We start from the raw sequence: 21267 nt of genomic DNA, 5'->3' as shown, positions 1-21267 counted from the left end.
TTTATCACTGTGGCTAGCAGTTGAAAGGCAGATGAATTTACTGAGCTTCAGGAAAAGCTGTCCTCTAATTTGACACTTTCAAAGCTATTTGAAAGGCCTGGTGCTATTGAGGCTTAGTTTTTTCCTCCTGTCAGTTGGCCCCAAAAGATACCTCCTAATTTCATAGTAGTCCTTAGATGTGCTGCTACCTTATTCCACTGTCTATATAAAGGAATAGTTCTCCTCAACCAATCTGTAAACATGTTATTCCTTCACCACATTCTGCCAGTCTCAGGAAAGCTGTAGAGCTGGTATCATCATTTTAACACTGGTCGCCTGGTCACATGGCTGCCATGGTCTCTACTTCCAGTTACTAGTAGCCACTAGTGTCCGTTGGTGTTTCTCCTTGTATTTTGGTGTTCTTGATACAGGATGTGGCTGCTAAGCCTGGGGTGACCTGTGTGTAGATTCTGCTGCTTGGGTTTTGGGTAGGCTGCTTTCGTGATTCTATTTTGCGTTGAGAAGTGATGTATTCTACAGCAATAACAAATCACTTATGTGTTGAAGTTGTACTTCTGACTAAATCTTTTGTTCAATGATATAAATTGGGTCCTTTCTCTGTCAAAATTATGGTGGGAGGTGCAAAGATGAACAAGACCAGGTGTTAAGGATGGCAACAGCTATGAATACCAAAGACAGAGAAATGACACTTCGTGAGAAGAAAGTCTGGAGTGAATGAGTGGAAAGGAACAAATCTTTAGTGGAACCTTAATATGTGTCAGGTATTGTGTTTTGGGGTAAGCTCATCTCATCTCATTTGATTTCAATCCGGCCATTAACTCTTTGTGTAGACACAATTATGCCCATTTAATGGATGAGGAAACTGATGCTCAGAGAAATGAAGTGATTTTCACAAGTAGTTAGTTAATGGCACAATGAATTTTGACCCCAGAGCCCATGTTCTTTCCACCACTCAGTGGTTCTCACTCCTGACTGCCTGTTACAATCATCTGAAGCACTTTTAAACATATTTCCTCAGACTTATTTACATGGGTTCAAATATATAGACTCGACACCAAGTCAACCACAGGTATGGGCTCCACAGCAAATCAGAGTCTCTGGGTGTGAAGCCTGAGCAGTAGTATTTTCTAAGAGCTCCCCATGTGATCTCAATGTGCAGCCAGGGTTGAGAACTACCAAGGTCCACTATCGGTGCAAGCAAAGATCTGTGAGGGCAGCTTGAAGGAGGTTTAAATTCTCATTATGGTGACCCATGAACAGCATTATAATTTAAAAAATGAATGTATTGATTCATAACAGATACTAACCATTTAGTACCTTAGGTAGAGGTAGAGGTGACCTTACTCTTCCAGCAAGTGCTATGCCTGTCTTTCAGTTTATTTTATGCATTATTTATTGGCAGAGTCTTTCTCCTGTTAATTAGAATTCTTACAAATCATTTCATATGTACATTTATATCAGGTACTGCATCAAGCTCCCTGTAGACTCTTCTAGGTTATTCCTCTGGGTGGGAGGAGGGAACAGTTATACCACTGGCTTTTTCTAATTCCACTTAAGATTCTGAAGCAACTAGAAAAGATTTTGAGCAATAGAAAAGGTCCTTAGAGTTTGAAATACACCTGTTTTACAGAATCAAATTTCTCATCATTGAGGTCTTAAGAATTCCTAAGTAACATATGTTTCCTAATGAACATAGCAAAACAGAAGCCAGCTGTTTTGTTTCAATAAATGAATCATCATTTAAATACTTTAAAAGTGCCACAGCACTCTTCTTTGCTCAGCTGTCCTATGTGACAAGCTTTGTGGCTTTCTTTCTTTCCCCCATTAGCCCACATGTGCGCAGTAGTAATTGCTTAAAATGTAATGTGTTTGTCACGGTGGTGTAGGAATTCTGTAAGCTATTTGATTACAGAAAATAATGCTAATGTACTACCCGTACAATCCTAGACACATAAATGCCTTATTATTGCTGTATAATCAATACTTTCTGGATATCTTTTTAAGAATGTCAAGGTTTTACTTATTTTTTTTTTTGCAGAAAATTTCATTTTCAATGGTCAATTTAAAAGAAGTTTCTAGTTTCTGTTGAGACCATCTTTTAGCAATATTTTCTGGTGATAGATGTATGGTCTTTTGAATAGATTGGTTGCACTGATTTATAAGGCGCGGAAGTCATATTTTCTCGAATTCATGTCGAAATACCCTGCTCTCAATCAAGAGAATTTTTACTGGGTGAATGAATGAAAGTAGCACTCACAGGACACATTCCCTCAGAGTATTTTCAGACCTACTCATCTCTGTCTGTAGGTTTAATGTGCATTGTTTTTTTTCCTGACAATGGTACATTCACACTGAATTCAAGGTCATCACAATTTCAGAATCAAATCAGAGTGAAACATCTTTCTGAATGGGCAAGTGAATCTGTCATCTTCACAGCTCACATAATTAAACCAGTGACTGATGATGAGGAGAAATGCAATAGAAATTTATTAGCATTTTAATTTTAAAACTGTTTTGAAATAATAATGATTACACATGATAAAACTCCACCAAAAAATGCCCCCATGATGGTTTATGTATGGGTACTTAAGATGACACAAAAATAGGGAGCCTGAGCCTGAGGCAGTTTGCTAAAGGGGGTCTTCAATTTTTTTTTTTTTGCCACCTGCACAGATTCATGAAACATCGCTTTATGAATCAAAGCTTGTGTTCCAATTTCATTTCCCTTGTTCCAGCTATTTCCCCTTCCTCTTACTTGTAGCCAACTGCTATTCAGCAATCTTCACTGAGGAGCAAATCCTCAGTGCCTAATCCCTCTGTCTGGTCAGGAGGCGGAGAGGCTTGCGCCCCTGCAGGCCGGGCTCCCCAGGGACAGAACTCCGTGTGGCAGCAGGACTGCCCCTGACATGTGAATGCATAGGTAGATGTAAAACCCCGGTTGCTTTGTTCACTTTGGCAAATCTGATTACCTTCTCTCCTTTTGGGCCACCAGCTCCATATTCACCAAGGTTTCCCTAGGTAAACATAAGACAAATATAAATACAAAAACAGTCCATTTATGTTTAATGGAACACTCAGCCCCTGCATTAAAAATATAGTAAGATAATAGTGCCGTAACAGCTTTTTATGAATACCATCTCAATCATTTTTGCCTCTCTCACCTTCTGTGAAATATTCTTGAAAAACTCCAATTTTGGAGATACTATCTATCTTCTGTGACTTCCCCCCCACAGGAGATGATTCGGGAGAAATACCACACCTCCAAGGGCAAACTGTCGTTACTCCAAATTAATGCCTGGCAACATTACTTGGTCACCAACAACTCCACTGACATGACTTTGTAACATTGTTAATGATATCTTTATTTCTCACTGTAACGGACATTCCATTAATTAACCTCTTGGTTGCACTTGCCACTCTCTTGACTTGTATAATACCTCACTTTCCTAGTATCTTCCTATTTTTCTGACCTGTCCTCTTTCTCCTCACCTAACGGGTAAAGGTTAGATTTCCTCAGGACTTATGTCCAGACTCTTTTCTCTTGTGACTCAACATTTTCTCCTGGGCATCCTTCTTTGCTCCCATGGCTTCGGTATCATCTATACAAAGATGGACAGTTTTACAAACCCAGCACACATCTCCTGAGTTTTGACCCATGTATCAAATTTTCTACTTGCTGTATACACTTGTAAATTCTAGAAAAAAATTCATATTCAAGAGGTTCAAACGAAAATTAAAAAATATAATAATACATACATATATGAGAGAGAGAGATGAGAGTATTACATCATGCTGTTAACATTCATTAGCCCAGAAGTGGGGTAATAACAATTGACTTCTTCCGAATGTATCTCTATAGTTACTTGTTAAAATGCATAGTAATTTCATTTTACAATTGAAAAAAAATCAAGGAAAGAAAGAAAACCAAGGAAAAAAAGAAAATCTGAAAAATTTCCCTTCCATAGAAGTCTTCCTTCTTCACTCTGTCTATCATTGTTAACACCGCCCTCCTCCTTATTCCTCAAGTCCCATCAGTCATCCAGCCTGGTTTCTCTGTTCCCCAAGTCTCTTCTCTTCACACTACCTGTCTTCACTCCAGGTAAGCTATCATCATGTCTTGCCAGGACTATTGCAGTTGCTCCCTAACTGGCATTCTATAATCCAGTCTTGCTCCCCATACACCTACATTTTCTATATAAAGTCAGAGAGAGATTCTGAGCCCCTTCCTTCTAATCCTTTATAAAGCCATCAAAATCCCACCTGACTTGAACTCATTTTCCTCTACAGGATCATGGTAGCCACTGCTCTCCCTCAGAATTTCCGTCTGGAACAGCTTTCTTTTAGCTTCTCAAATGGAGCAAGGTACTTCCCATTTCACCCTTTAAGTCATCACTCTGTCCTCACCCTTTGTCCAGTTAGCAACTATTCATCATCCTTCAGGTCTCAAGTATTAGAAGATGCCATTCACAGAAGCCTCCTGCGGGTCTCCCAGACAGGTTCTCCTCTCATCTTCTCATTGGATACTGTAGTTTTCTTTCATAATACTTACTAATATTTTTAATTTTGTGTTTGTGTAAAGAATTTTGCATCTTTTACACTAGAATATAAGCTCCATGATGACCTGGAATTGAATGCCCCATTCCTTGCACAGTACTTAACATACAGGAAACATTCAACAAATATTTGTTGAATAAATAAGCCTATAATTCGAATTTATGTGTTTTCTCATTAAAATCTTTTTATTAAAATACATGTGTTGGGGTGCCTAGGTGGCTCAGTCAGTTAAGCGTCTGACTCGTGGTTTTGGTTCAGGTCTCATCATTCATTGAATAGAGCTCCACATGCTGTTAGCATGGAGCCTGCTTGTGCTCTCTCTCTCTGCCTCTCTTTCAAAATAAATAAGCTTAGGGGCGCCTGGGTGGCGCAGTCGGTTAGGCGTCCGACTTCAGCCAGGTCACGATCTCGCGGTCCATGAGTTCGAGCCCCGCGTCGGGCTCTGGGCTGATGGCTCAGAGCCTGGAGCCTGTTTCCGATTCTGTGTCTCCCTCTCTCTCTGCCCCTCCCCCGTTCATGCTCTGTCTCTCTCTGTCCCAAAAATAAATAAACTTTGAAAAAAAAATAAATAAATAAGCTTAAAAATAAAATAAAATATCTGTGTTGATAGAAAAAATTAAAAGTAGAGGAACTTTAAAAAAAAATGTTTATTTATTTTTGAGAGAGAATGCGAGCAGGGGAGGGGCAGAGAGAGAAGGAGACAGAGAATCTCAAGCAGGCTCCATGCTGTCAGTGCAGATCCTGATGCAGGGCTTGAACTCACAAGGTGTGAGATCATGACCTGAGCTGAAATCAAGAGTTGGACGCTTAACTGACTGAGCCACTCAGGCACACCAAAATTAGGGGAACATTTAAACAACAAAAATATCCAGAGGCACTCATTCAGATCACTGTTACTATAATTTGACATTTCAAATATGCCTTCCATGCTATTCATACTACTTCAATCAAAAATAAGTAGTTTATAACTGCTGTTACTGTTGGTCTTGTGACAAACATTTTCTCATTTTTTCCTATTTAACTTTCATCTGAAATGTCTAAATTGAAAATAAAAACTGTATTCTCAAAATCCTGAGCTGTAAATTATTACAGGGACATACTTGAAAATGAGATATGAAACCCTAAGACATGTACACACATACATAAAGAATCAGCAGTTCCAAAATGATAGGTCGCTTGGATGCAACCTGCATAAAACAAATTTGAGGCATTGTCTGATAATACTAGCCATTTGGACATGATGCCAATCAGTGTATACAACCCATCAGCACCTCTCCCTGGCTGTGTTTAAGGTAGGACATTTTTGGGAAAGCTGGAACATGCTTTGGTGTAAGACATGAGTTATCCAGAGATGGTTTTTGGATTGGGAGGCCCCATGCTCTTGAATTGCAGCACAGAAGAGCACCCAAAGTGCATCTAGGTGAGATCATATTACAATACAGCATCTTGGTTTAGATCCCTCTCCCATCACACCTCTCAGCACCCTACAGGATATCAGAGACGCTGTGACTGAGATGAAAAACTGCATCTATAGCACCAGCTCATATTATTCTATCCATATGCTGTACTGTTCTAAAATCTTGATTTTTTTTTTTTCTGGTGGCTTTTACACCCAGAGGAAAAACAGGGCTATTTACTGCCCATCAGAGCACCGTATGTTTGCTTCATTCAATAGCTAGACCAGGAAATCCATCTAATCAAGGATATTCAGTGGCCTCTGGAGCTGTCCTCCAATCTTGGGATAACAATAAGCAAGGCAGATGTGAACTTGAACTTCAGCAGCATTGACATGTGAGATCTTGCTCTCTACTTTCTCCAAACTAACTTCACCAGACAATTACTTGGCTCTACAGAAATAATAAGAAACATAGCCCTTGTGTTTCTGCAATCTAGCATTCTGCCACAGATACTGTTCTAATTTTACTAGGTCATTTGTACACTGGAGCCATGTCATTTGAACGGGTTCTCATACACCTTTTGAATAAATGTAATAGTTGCATCATTTTAAATGTGTTTATTTAAAAATTCCTGTGGTGATGTGATGAGGGTTGTGGTGTGGGGTGCTAATCTGCCTGGCCATTTCAAGAATTTGAGTAGTCAGGGCTGCCTATATGGCTCAGTTGGTTAAGAATCTAACTCTTGATTTCAGCTCAGGTCATAATCTTGCAGTTCATGGGAACGAGCTCTGCATTGGGCTCTGTGTTGACAGAGAGGAAACTGTTTGGGATTCTCTTTCTCCCTCTCTCTCTCTCTGCCCCTCCCCTTCCTTGGCTCATGCTCCCTCTCTCTCTCTCTCTCAAAATAAACTTAAAAAAAGATAATTTGGCGATGTCGGAACTTGTCCTCTGTTCTCTTATGGGAAGTGATGAGTGAGAGTTTTGAAACCTACGTCAGGCAATTGGGAAGACTCAAGCTATTGCATGTGACTTGGAGAAGGTATTCTCTGGAAAGAAGGGGATGTACCTGGGCATGTATAGATTGGACCACAAGAGACAGTTCATAGGGAGGAAGACATAGGACGTTAGGATTTAAATTTCATTTCTGAATCTTCTGGGCCCAGAAGACTGGCTGCTGGGAGGCGCAGCGTCAATCTCCAAAAGCTGAGACTGGTTCTCTGCAAATTACACCGAGTGTGATGATGGAAGATCACACAACTGTGCATTTTCAATGTGGATCTTTAAAAACAATTATCAGATGTAAAATCCGCCCGTTCTTGGCCTCCACACATGATACTTTTTTCCCCATCTAGACTCTTGTGAGAAGTTCTGGATCCGATGGCTTTAGCAGTTGACAGAGCCTATCAAATTTTTATTAAAATTCCCAGAGTTAGAGACAATGAAGAGCAGTTTGCTGGATTGTGAGCAGATTTTCCTTAAGGGGAATATTCTCAGCATTGTTGCTCCATGCAAACAATCTCACAGAGTGGGAGCAGCTGTTTGTAAATTATTTTTGTGATGGAGAGGGAAATCTACCTTTTATTCTTTGCAGCCTCAAGTGGGCGTGCAAAAATACACATAAACACATTTACATATTGTTCCCAACCTTACTCTTTAGTTTCCCTATTCCTTACTTCCTTTTTTCCCCATTCCCTTTTTGATTTGTGGGGACAAGGTCTCTCATACCTGAGCTTCTCCCTCCAGAAGACAGAAGGAAAATTATAGGCGAAAAGACCAACTCCTATACAGGGGCCACAGGACAATTCCCTTGCCTTTGAGGATTCCTGGGACTGTGGGCTCTTCAAGTCAGAATGGGGAGGAGGTGTGTCTGAGTCACCTGCTGCTTGTCCTCCCACAGGTGGCTGCTTCAGCAGAATCCAGGCTGCACAACTGGGAGCTGAGTTGCTGAGGTCCAGAGCTCAAGTGCAGACATTACATAAATCAATGCCAATTTAAAAGGGATGATTATTTTAACCTTGGAATGTTACTTTATATGTCTCAATACATGGTCCATTATTTAATATCTAAGAAAGTTTCATTTATATTCCTCTCTCTCTTTCGCTCTCCTAAGCTACAGCCAGACCACCAGGCATGCAATGAAATGCAAAATGAAACCACCTCAGTATCCAAAACAGATGGGGCAGGTGGGTGAAGTCACTGCTAAATGAAAACACGCATCTCGCTGCTCATGGCACACTTGGCCCTTTCCTTTGTGAAGCTGTGGGTGGGGATGAAGTGGTTACCATCCAGAAATATTGGTCAGTGTAGGTACTGAGAACGTGGGCCCTACCTCCTCCAACCATTCTGGTGGGGCTCATCTAACAGGCCTAACTAACTACTCTCAGAGTGAAACAGAGTAAAGTTTTTGGGAAGCTACCTTCCATTAAATCTCAGATGGGTCTAAAGTCTTTTGATGCTAAGTGGCTATAGTGCATCATTTGGGGGAAGAAAAGCTATGGTCTCTCCTCTCTAACCAGGAAGACTCCAGCTTCAAAGCCACATTTTGAGCACTTGTGGACTAAATACTTGTGAGCCTCAGTCCTGTAAAGGCAATAAGGATACATAGCTGGAGTTATTTTGGGCCAGACAATAGCTAACTTCAAAGTACTACAAAGTTTGCTACTAGCAAGATTCTCCACTTGCCTGCTTTGGTCATCCCCCACCCACCCCCCCCCCCCTTTTTTTTTTTTGAAATATAACCTTCAAGTTAAAAATTTACATTCTCAACTTTAGACTAAAATATAAATGCTTCATATGTCTTCATTTAAGGGGAAAAACTGACTCATCGGCAAGATAAACTATATATAGAAGTAGTGTTGGGAGACCTGTGAAGATATGAGCTTTAAAAGTTTTGCAAGGGATAGCAAATATTTAAGTAGCTGAGTAGCAACTTGGTAAATTTTATACCAAAGGTGATAGTAATAGAGTGTGCTCTTTAAGTTTTTCTAGCTGACACTGTGACATCAGAGCCAACTCATTCTCATTATTTTGAAACATTTATGATAAATCCTGTTTTGTGACACTAGATGTCATTACACAAAAGCATTGTACTTTAACTGATTAATTTTAGATACGCTTCACTTTTTTTCCCCACTTGTTCCAAGCCTTAATGTTTTAAAAAAGCCAGTATAGATCTATTCAGAAAAATGTTTAATAAAGAATTATAAAATATACCCCAAACATCCTTCCTAGTAGAATACTCCCTAGAAAACCTAAGCAAATGAGAAAATATAAGACAGGATCACTTAGGAAGTGTAACAAGCCTTCCACACTTTCCACAGTCTTTATGTTGAGTGCAATCTGATCAAAGAAGAATTGGGATTTTTAAAACTCATTAGCTCATCATTTAATAAACATTTTTCTGAGCACCTGCTATCTTCAGGGCCTTTGCTGGCATATAGCATCTCTCTGAGATTTCTAAACAGAGAAGAATGACAGCAGTCAGAGGAATTTATAAAAAGGGAAAGCAAGAACATAGAGGAGAGACAGAAAGGGGGTATCCTTGAATTTGTTTTTGTATAGGGGCACAATTATTCACCACAAAGTATCAACAATAAGCTATCAGGTTTAGAAGGGATCCTAGTCAGTGAATAGAATGACTCACTCTGAGTGATCAGACCTCAAATACTTATTAAATGAGGAGTCAATCAATGGTTTCACTTAGGTCTCTGGGTCTTATGTCATTGCCAGCACCCACTTTTTCCTTGGAAAACAGAAAGTAAAACTGTCTTACTTTCTGCTACTCAGGTACCACCAGGTCAATATTCCATCTATCTTGATTGCAATTTAAAAACCTTGGGGAAGTGGCTCCCATTAAAAGTGGCTCCTCCCTGAAAGGTGGGAGACTCCTAGTCTTGGCCTATGGTATGGAAAGTTTGCTTGAGGTTTTGGCATAGCAGTGATTGGTTTTGATGAGAAATCCATCACCTAGTGTGCTCCTCAAGCTTCAAGGCAGCAAACAATCTATTTCTACCCCGAGAGAAACTGGACATATGGCAGTATAGATGGTGAAACATGGTTTTTGCATTAGTTTTTTGCATGACGTTTTGCAAACTTTGAAGTAATTTTTTTTAATTTATAAAAATAATATCCTGGTTTTGTAAAAAGATGCTGAGTAAAATACATTTTTTTGAAACATACTTTCAGTGCAGAAAGATATTAACTACATGCGATTATGTTTCAAAGTCTGAACACTTAGGGATTAATGTTTTCTTTTTCCAAATACATGATCACATAAAATCTCTGTGTGTATAAGATGTGAAAAAAAAGAAGCCATACATACATCGTTATGATATCCAAGAGTCTGTTGTACTCCTTGTATTCCAGGAGGTCCCTGTATTAGAAATAAATCAAAGATAAATATGTAAACACCAGAACAATGTGAATTTAAAGAATGTGTCCAAGAATTCTCGGAATCTTCCAGTTCAGAAAAAAGGAAGAGCGTGTTTAGTTAAAAATTCTAATTAATAGAGAATTACAAGGGCATTAGCTTTTCAGGTTTCTAAAGGTATCTCTAGGTTAAATCCTGCATGAATCCAAAGAGGGGTCCTAAGTGGGAACGTGTAACATTTTACCAGAAGGTCAGCCATCAGCACATTCTTTATTAAAAAATATCGCACCCATAAAACTCCTCCAGGGAAGAGGTAGTAGCTTCAGTTTATTTTTGACACTTTTCACAGGGCTTTGATCAATATATTATAGAAATGTGTGCCCATGTGTTAACTTAGAAAATAGGGGAAAATATTTTTTCTATTACTTTATTCGTCTCAATTAGTTGAGTGAAAATGGCTGCACATGGACATTCAGGGCAGAAAAAGATGTCTGTTCAAAAACCTCAGACTTAAGATATTGAAATGCTTGTGGTTTTCAGCTGACATGGAATGTTCACCAAGCACTATGCTGAGCTTTGGGTAGACAGGGAAGAAGACATCTGTCTGTCCCTAAAAATTCCAGATAGAGAAAAAGAGAAGAGTCTCTGAGTTTTCAGGGATTACATTTTGGGGAGAGAGAGCCATAAGAAAATACAAAGCTTAGCATTATTTTAAATCAAGTGGTTCAAGCCAAGAGAGAGTCAGCAATGTCAGAAAAGAGGCTGCATATTTCATCTAGACCTCGAAAACTCCTCAGAGGAGAGAAAATATTTCAGAGGCAAAGTTCTTTACATTTTACCTCAGAAGATAATACAAAGAAAAATTAAGGGTGAGCAAATCAAACATCACTGTTATACAAAAATTATTTTAGTTAAAAAGGAATTAAAAACTTTGAAAACTGAAGAAAATCGTAAGGATCAATTACTAGCTGTACTCACTGATACAGGTAACACCTTAAGTATATTAAAAAAATTAACATCAGTTAACATTTATGACTGGTATTCCTTATGAACAGCTTGTGTCTGAAGATCTCTCCTAACGTGGAACCTTTGTATTGTGTCACTAAATACAGAAGACACAAAGATGTAATGATGGATGTCTGCAAGCAGGTTGATATAACTCTTGAGAAAATAATAGGCCTCACGAGTAACAGAGCTGAGTATGATTGGAAAGACAAACGATGCTGTTACCTTGCTGAAATAAAAACAGAGCTAATGTCAGAAAAGAATTCTCATGGCACTATATTTTTTTCACGTTCTTTTTCTATCAGCCAGCTTTGTGTATTCTAGGTCAGTTAGATGAAGTAATGAGGGAAGGGAAAATTGGGTTGGGAGTTGTAAGAAAGTTTCTAGCCTAGAAGATGCAAACTAAACACTCATTCTGAAAATCAGGGAACATGAGATTCTTTACACATTGATCCTTCTGCAGCTACATAATGAGGCAAGGAGAAATGTTAGACACCATATGTAGTAGCATCAACAGGTAGCATATGGGTATATGCATAGTAGGCATTTGGTGAATGTTGATTGTGTGTTGATAATATGGCCAATTAGATACCCACCAATCAGTTATGTGGTGGGTAAATTTAGCTTCGTACACATTCATCCTCATTGAATGCATTAATAATTAACGATCCCAAATATAGCAGAATAATACAGTGTCTCAAATAGAGCAGAAGAATCAATCAAATAAGAATAGCAAACACTGATACAGGATTTACTCTGGGCCAGGCATTATACCAGACATTTTATGTGCATTAACTCATTTAATCCCTACAGTGACACTGAGAGGTAACTACCATCATTATTTCCAATTCACAGATACAGAAATGGAGGGTTAGAAATTGCTAACTGGCCCAAGGTCACACCACTGCTAAGTGGCAGGGCTAATATTTAACATAGGCAGCTGGACCCAAACTCAGTTCTCATCTACTCTCCTATCTTAACTTGAAAGCAGACTCTCAGCCTAAAATAATTTTGGTAGTAATTTTTTTCAATCATGTTAACTGTGCCCCAGAGTACATGGGTGATCACTCTTCTACGTTCTACTTAACATACAGAAATTGAAAAAAAAAATCAACAGAACTTGTATTTAGGACTTCTTGTGAGCCCATGCTGTGATTAGGGCAGGAGGGGAAGACAGAAGCACTTTGTCTTTAGATGTAGTCCCACCAGGTAGATGAAGGAGGCCCCTCTAACTATTCTTTGCATCTCCCATCTATCTTGATACATTCTTGCAACCCATGATAGGGATATTATGCCTAAATATTCCCCCCAATTCCTCTCAACCCACAGCTTTACTCAAAATGCATCTGATCTTTGTTTGCAGAGGTTGGGAGAGGGGGTGGTCAAAGGATATAAGAAGTGGGGGGCTTCATAAAGGGGGCTCTGGAAGACAAAAGTAAGGAAGGAAAAATAAACAGGAGAGTGAACAGCATGGTAGGGGTTACATGGCACAGAACAGGTAGAAGCATGGATGAGAATAGTAAAAATAACAGGATGGAAAAAATTGGGTGAGGGGCACCTGGGTGGCCCAGTGGGTTAAGCGTCTGGCTTCTGCTCAGGTCATGATCTCGCGGTTCACAAGTCTGAGCCTTTCATTGGGCTCTGTGCTGACAGCTCAGAGCCTGGAGCCTGCTTTGGATTCTGTCTCCCTCTCTCTCTGTCCCTCTCCCACTCACTCTCTTTCTATCTCTCAAAGATAAATAAACATTAAAAAAATTAAAAAAAAGAAAAGAAAAAAATGGGTGAGAATTAGGTCTGATCTTTTACAGACTGGTTATGTCCTCACAGTGTATAGCTGTGTTACATAAACCCAGAAAATATTCCTTATCCAGGATCCTGATCTTGCTGTTGAGCACACCACTAGGGGCAGGGCAGGAGGGCTCTGCACTGCTCCTCTCTCTTAAAACAAAATCAAGAGCACAACTCACTGAACAGAGACTCTGGCCAATAGAAAAGTTTGAACAATATTATTCAGATATACACAGCATTAATAAACCTATAAAAATTACTTCCACAATTTTATATGTTCTATTCTTGCCATAAAATGTCATATCCACAAAGTAGTGCTCCAAATGGGGTCAGTCTAAAGTTTTAGGCTCTACTACCTTATCTGCTGATGAGCATTTATGGTGACATTTTCTTTCTTGTTCTTTTAGTCAGGAGGACACATTGGGTATCACAGATTCCAGGTTTAATGTAACAGAGATTTACAGTTAACAGTCTACCCTGAAGGCAATACTTTATACAAATTCTCCCTGAGGGCTAAAGAAACTGTGAGGTGACTGAAAGAAGACTCCAGTATAGAGTCCTCAGGCAGTCTACCTCTGACCTGACTGCAGTCAGTGTGGCAATGGCTCACTGGGTTGTTCTGAAACTGGCAAAAAGAAACCACCTCAGTGTGGGGACAGTGACTACAGAGAAACACTATGCATATAAACGTGGAGAGCAACTCTCTGTTTATTGTTGGAAGACCAACATAGACTGTGGGGTCTTGGAACTGGCTGTTCTGGAGCCACATCCCCAAGAGATGTGCTATTTTCCTATTTGCTATTCTGGTACAATGCATGGCTGGCGAAGATCCAACAAGACATTTGTTTCCAAGTTTAGTAAGAGCTGTCAGTCTTATAGACTATCAATCAACTCTGAGGAAGGAGAAGTTAAAGACTTGTGGTAAGTGACAGTCTCCCGGCACCACATGGTGTTAGTAGATGCTCCACTTGAGAGGTCACTTTCTCTGAGGTCTGCATTTATGAGGACTCATCAAGGAGTTGCTTAGATGACCCATGCCCAGTGGAGAATGGAAGCTAGCTATGGAGGGCACATAAGCCTTGGCTAACAAGCAACTCCACTAGGAAAAACAGTTGAAGGATTATGGAAAGAAAAAAATGTCCCAATATCTTGCTCGTGATAGTAGCCTACATGTAGACATACAGAAATCATGCCTTTACGATGTCTGTCTGTCTTTTAGGCGGCTCTGCTTCACTCTGCCTGTATTGGGTTGGGAGACATAGGACATCTTGGTTAATGTGATGAGTATACAATTACAGAGCAGCTTTAAAATGCTCATGAATTCCAGGGAGACACACTTGTTCAGAACCCAACTGGGCTCATGTGTAATTATCTGAGAGGTCCATAAACCTGGTATGGGTAGAGATCCTGATGTTGTTTCCTACTGCATAGAACCATACCTGGTGTGAAGTGAATTGATGCTGCAGTTAATTTGGGAGTATATACTCTCAGCAATCGTTTATACCATTGAGTTTTGTTTTGTTTTCTAAAATCTTGCTAGAGGTGGAAAACAGAGAAGCATCATGAAACATCATGATGTCTGAAACCAGTGTCATCAAATGCATGGTGTGAAAATGATGAGCTATTTGTATTATCATCCTCTTTGTAGATTTCAGTTTTGGCTGCAGATTCCCAAAGTTTAAAAGATAGGAAGAGTAGTGTGTTAAAAACCACACTCTTCAGACTTGGTCTTGGCTGTACTTTCACTTTTCAGTTCATGTAGTACACAGAGGTCAAAGAACTCTACTTTTGCCTCCCCGCCGCCTCCCCCGCCCCTCTCCCAGTCCCCTTCCCTGGTCTTTGGTGTAAGATCTCTATGCAAGTCAGGGCTAAGACCTTTTGATTCAGCTTTATCACACCCTAGCATTCTGAATCAAAATCTCTATGATTCCACAGTTACTCTACCTCCTCTCCGATCTTCCTCTCTGAACCATTTTCCTGTTTTCCTTTTCTCTAAAAGCATCCCTTCGTTTTTCCTAACTGCTGACTAAGCCTCCTTGAGCCATCTGGGTGCCACTTATCTCCATGCACCATTGCTGTTCAATCTCTTATTAAGGACTCCTTTCAGGATTCACAAATACATATTTTCAGGTTATACAAAACTGCCTTCTGGCCCTGTGGGTTTCCAATTAATTTCAGTTGCAACCTTTGAAATACCAAAACCTCTGTGAAGAAAGATGTACTAGTCAACTCTCTTCAAAACATGCTAAAAAATAGCTTTGCAGTAAGAACAGATTGAAGGTTTGTTATTGAAAGTCATTTGGGCTAATTTTCAAGAAATATTTTCAGTTTCTAATGGCTGGTAGAAAAAGAAGAGAACAGTAATTATTTTTCCTTTGGTTAAAAAAAATATAATTAGGAAGCCTAAAGTTATTCATACGAATGGTAAGATGAAGCATATTTCAATATATAGTAGTCGCTGGAAAAGCTAAGGTTTTCTCTTATATAGTTCCATCTATAATATCATATATAACCTAGTATATATAAAGCATATTTACACTGATTATGTGGGCTTTGGTACACTGTCTTTCCAGTTGGAATGAAACAAGGAGTTTTAACCTTTTTTAAATCTGATTACAACTCAAGATGTGGTACATAGTACCTTTCCCCTCCCCACAAAGGTTTGCCGAACTCAATAGAATTATTATTTCTACAAGAGGGGTGCCTGGGTGGCTCAGTCGGTTGAGTGCTTGACTTGATTTTGGCTCAGGTAATGATCCCAGGGTCGTGGAATTAAGCCCCATGTTGGGCTCCATGCTGAGTGTGGAGCCTGCTTAGGATTCTCTCTCTCCCCTTCCCTCTGCCCCTTCTCTGGCATGCATGCACTTTCTCTCTCAAATAAAATTTTAGAAAGATACAAAAAAAAAAGAGTTGTTATTTCTACAAGAAAAAAATTTGAGGGGAAAGCTAACTTCTTGCTTGTTGGTTTTGGTTTCAGCCAGAAATGGTAGCAAAACTAGCAGAAGTCTTGCTGCTTCCAAACTCCTAGAATACAGGGCCAACAGATTTAGATTAATCTAAGAATATGGCTAAATAATTGAAAACAAAGCTGCAGTGAGCTCTAGTTAAGTAGAAAAAAGCTTATGGATGGATTTTTGAGCAAAATTACAACATAGAAAGTTGTGTCCTAACTCTGAGAGAAAAATCAATAATACTCTTTAGATAGAAAATATTTGGGAAATCAATTCTTTCTTTTAAACACAGAACCTTTTTTTTAATCTTAAATATTTGCTCTAAATGAAATTTTTTTCATTGTCCCTCAGGATTTAATTATGTAAGTTAAACGGTTGTAATTTTATAATGGATTAGTTTTCTGAAAATGCTATGCTTCTGCTACACATTTTTAGTGACTAAGTAGATATCAACACTCCCAGCCCCCACGGCTCAAAATTGCTGAAAACTCTCAAACTACAAAATAATGATTTCTGAAGCCAGGAGAAGATTTACATTTCAACATAGATATCTCAAGCTCTCCTTTTTTAGGATTACAATGGGAATGTAGCCAGACAGTATGTAGTAGGTAAAATTCAAGGACCTGGAGAGGAGCCCTTATTGGTGAAAATATGCCACCTTCTTCCTGGTTTATGCCTAAAACTGCATAGAGAAAGTTTGATTTATTTTATTTTATTAAAATTTTTTAATGTTTATTTATTTTTGAGAGACAGAGACAGAGTGTGAGTGGAGGAGGGACAGAGAGAGAGGGAGACACTGAATAGGAAGCAGGATCCAGGCTCTGAGCTGTCAGCGCAGAGCCTGACACAGGGTTTGAACTCACATGCTATGAGATCATGACCTGAGCCAAAGTCGGATGCTTAACTGACTGAGCCACCCAGGTGCCCCTGAAAGTTTAATTTATTTGTTTGGTTTTATCACCAGCTCAAATGCAAATGTTCCTGGGAGATGTAATACTAATGCTTCATATATATAACTTTGTATAATTCCTTTTTTTAAAGTGTATTTACTTGTTTTGAGAGAGAGAGATTAAGAGATTCTGAGCAGGGCACGACTCTTAAATATGGAGAACAGGGGCGCCTGGGTGGCGCAGTCGGTTGAGCGTCCGACTTCAGCCAGGTCACGATCTCGCGGTCCGTGAGTTCGAGCCCCGCGTCAGGCTCTGGGCTGATGGCTCAGAGCCTGGAGCCTGTTTCCGATTCTGTGTCTCCCTCTCTCTCTGCCCCTCCCCCGTTCATGCTCTGTCTCTCTCTGTCCCAAAAATAAATAAATGTTGAAAAAAAATTTAAATATGGAGAACAAACAGAGGGTTACTGGAGGGGTTGTGGGGGGGGGGGGATGGGCTAAATGGGTAAGGGGCATTAAGGACTCTAACCCTGAAATCATTGTTGCACTCTATGCTAACTAATTTGGATATAAATTATAAATAAAGAAAGAAGGAAAAATAAATAAAGAAATCCAGGGAAATAAAGAAAGAAATTAAAAATAAATAAAGAAAAGAAAAAAGAAAAAAAAAAAGAGACCATGAGCAGGGCAGGAGCAGAGAGAAGGAGACAGAGGATCCCAAGCAGGCTCTGCACTGTCAGCACAGAGTCTGACACAGGGTTCAAACTCACAAACTTTTGAGATCATGACCTGAGCTGAAACCCACAGCCAGATGCTTAATGGATTGAGCCATCCAGGCACTCCCAACTCTGTGTAATTTTAAATTTGTTTTCATGTATTTTCTTGGATGGCAGGGTAATGTGATTGCAAAACACACTATCTTATTTGATTTTTATAATAACTGAAGTATTATTATATTCTTCGTAAGATGAAAAAAACAGAGATTTTCCCCTATATCACACAATAAGCAAATGGTAGAACCAAGTCTAAGAGTTGTTCCATTCTAATATATTCTTATGAATCATTTATTAAATATTTCTTGAGAGCAAGTTGAATGGGACAGAGAAGGGGAGGAGTAAAGGGATGGTACATGGGGAGTAGGGACAGGAGAAGATAGCGCCAAAATACAAAGGGAGACAGAAGAGAGAGGATGAGAATCTCGAAGGCCAATTCTTTGTTTATACCACCATCAGCCCAGGCCTCTTGGTTTCTGGCACATGGTTCTGAGAAATGGAGTTACTTCTTTTGAATTAAGTCTTAGTATTAACTTTGACTGTAAGAGGTGAGGACTCAGTGAGAATAAGCTCAGGTAAAACTCTGGTTTCAAACTAAGCAGGACATATTTCATTTGTTTGGCCAATACACAAAGACACAATCATGAAATTGAAAGTGCCCTCATCCTGAAATAGATGTTTTCATCCACACTGAATATTGAATATACTGAGTTGTTTTTTTTTTTTTTGGATGATGAATATGTCAATGAATATACTTAGATTAACATTCTTAAATGAAGTTTACTCTGTAAAGACCTGAACAGAGAAAATCAGGAAAGGAGCAAAGCAGATAGAAGAAAACGTTATATGAGAATGATAATGCATGAATTGGGGAAGGTATCAACACTTTCACTTCAGAAATGGTAGCAGCTGGGCGAAATCCAGGGAAAGAAAGATGAAAATAATAAGCAGAGAAAGATAAAATGAACTAATGATAATAATATTAATAAGTAAATATAGTTATGCTTTGATAGTAACTGTGTATCTGGGGCATATATAATTGCATTTTGTTCTTACAACAATCCAATGAGGTAGGCATTATCTTTATTTTACATATACAAAACGTTAACTTTCTTACCCAAGGTCACACATCTAGTTGATGAGAGCTAGACTCCAAGTCAGCCTGACCTCATAGCTTTGAAATTTTAACTCTTTCCTTTATCTGCTTCACAGTGAGAGGGATGCCAGATAGGAAAATAAAATATCAATTATCTTAAAGCTGATTAAAAGAATCAAGTAGGGAATTCAATGATAAAACATCACAGAATCTCTTAATCAGATACAGAATCAGTAAGGGCCAAGCAAACAGACAAACAGAGCTATGAGACATGGTGTAGACACATATTTTCTAAGATTTGGATGCCAAGAAGAGATCAAGAGGAAAGTGACCAGACTGGAAGAAGCATAAGGAGAAGAGAGAGGAACCACATGTAGACACAAGAAATGTTAAAATCATGGAGGGCTTAGATTAGAGAGAGAGAAAGAGAGGATGATTTCTTGGGGGGGGGGGAGGAGTTGGCAATGGTGATCAGCATCTTAAATAACTTTTTAAAAACGTTTATTTATTTATTTTAGGAGAGTGGAAGTACGAGCAGAGGAGGGGCAGAGACAGAGGGAGAGAGAGAGTCCCAAGCAGGCTCTGTGCTGTCAGCCCAGAGCCTGACAGGGACTTGGGGTCGATCTCAAGAATGATAAGGTCATGACCTGAGCTGAGATCAAGTCGGAAACTTAAGGGACTGAGTCATCCAGGCACCCCTTAAATAAGTTTTAAAATTCAAATGACACCAAATGAGGGGTAAAGAGTCCTAGTATTTATGAGATGATAGAAGAAAAGGAAAAATAAAAAAAAATGATTGTAATTAGTGGAAAAAGACCAACCAGGAGAATAATACTGCTTGGGAAGCTGAAATTCTTATGAGCGTGAAATTGCACTGAAGAACAGTCATGGAAAGTTGTCACACTTAGTAGAGAAAATGAAATACCCTTCAAATAAAACTACAATAGCGCTATTGTATTTGTTGTGGAAGAGAAATCTGTGTATTAGCATTCTCGAAATCTAAAGGATTTAAGTGATACAACAATTCACTTCATCAAGGACATCTTTTGGGGACTTCCTCTAACAAAAGTAACACTTCTGTTAGAAGCCAGCAGCCACACATTCATTCTTGGTGAATCTCTGGAAATTCTGAGCAACACTGTGATCCATGATCTTCTCTTGCCTCAGCCAGTTTCCCCCACCACAGAGGCATATACCTGCACCATACTTTGAAAGATCAATAGCTTTTAAGTGTCTCAATCCAAGATATTGCCAGCATCCCTGGTTCAGAAGTTCAGAAACAGTGTGAATAACAGGTGAGGAATTGCAGCAAAAGCAGCTTCTGGATCTTGAATGGGAATTTTTCACATCTGCCACTTTGGACATTTTTCAAACTCATTCCTCTGTGTATTCCAGGAAGTGCTCACTTGAGCTGGGCTTGTCTCTTCTGGCCTGCATACTGAGCTGTGTAATTGAGGGAACTCAAGCATAGGCAGTTTATGGTTGTATGAATAAGCAAAATACTCAATATGTGACCTGATTGTTTTCCAAAACTGCACAGTCCCTGGTTTTACTTGTCATTTTGGAACAAGAGTGGGAGGGTGAGACTGTGACAGTGAATGCGCTCAATGGGTATAATTAACCCATTTCATAAAAGCAGATTTTCTAAATTATGCTATGAAGCTCATAAGTTTTTAACACTTTATTTTCCAAGGGAGACAAAAATCGTTTTCCAAGGAGCTTATTTTTCCTGATACAGTGAAACAAATCAATCTAATTGGTATAAAACCCGCTGCATTGTTGATAATCTGGGACATTTTTGACTGATTTCTGTAGCATAATGGTTAGAAAAATAATGATTCCTCCCCTAACACTGTTATTCTGCTTATCCATCCATAAAATGTTTCATACTCATCTCTCTGCAGTATGTCCTGCAAAAGGAAAAATATCATTTGTCAGCTCCCTGCAATATCAGGAGCAGCAGGAATCTTGAGAGTGGCTTGCCACCCACAGGAACAACATCACTGACCCAGCACAAGGTGATAAAAACCACAGGGGTATGAAAACTAGTAAGAATGGAGGTGTGTGAAACAAATTACTTATATCCAGTGGCGTCCCCCAAAGCTCACCACCAACAAAAACCATACTTGGAGAACAAGTTGTGCCTCCACCCCCTTGTGTGACCTCGGGAATCTCCCCATAAGCCCCTAAACCAGAAGGGAATCTGGCTTACACAGCCTGCACCTATCAATGCTTTGAGCTTTCGTTTACTGTAATAAAGTGATAACATTTACTCTCTTTAAAAATGTTGGTAGAATGACAACACTTCCTGTGCAGAGAAAATGTGATTTCCAGGCAAACTGCTTGGGACTTAAGATAACCAGGTTGATGGCACTGGCTTATACACTGCCAAGTTACACAGCGGCCGAGAGCTCGTGCAAAATCCGAATAGTTGGGGACATTCTGGAC

General features: G+C 39.3%; 1 protein-coding gene across 1 annotated transcript in view; it reads right to left on the bottom strand.

The window, feature by feature from the left end:
• Positions 1-21267, bottom strand: part of COL19A1 (collagen type XIX alpha 1 chain) — a 349065-nt gene that overhangs the window by 78887 nt on the left and 248911 nt on the right. The window contains exons 18-19 of the mRNA XM_086707174.1: positions 10273-10323; positions 2970-3014 (exon numbers count right to left, since the gene is read on the bottom strand). Of these exons, the coding sequence (XP_086563300.1) occupies positions 2970-3014; positions 10273-10323 (96 nt within the window). The remainder of the gene's footprint in view (positions 1-2969; positions 3015-10272; positions 10324-21267) is intronic.

Source organism: Puma concolor, chromosome B2 (assembly GCF_028749965.1).
Source record: "Puma concolor isolate L17-30 chromosome B2, mPumCon1.1.hap2, whole genome shotgun sequence".
Lineage (NCBI taxonomy): Eukaryota > Metazoa > Chordata > Mammalia > Carnivora > Felidae > Puma > Puma concolor.
This window is presented reverse-complemented; position numbering and strand designations above follow the sequence as displayed.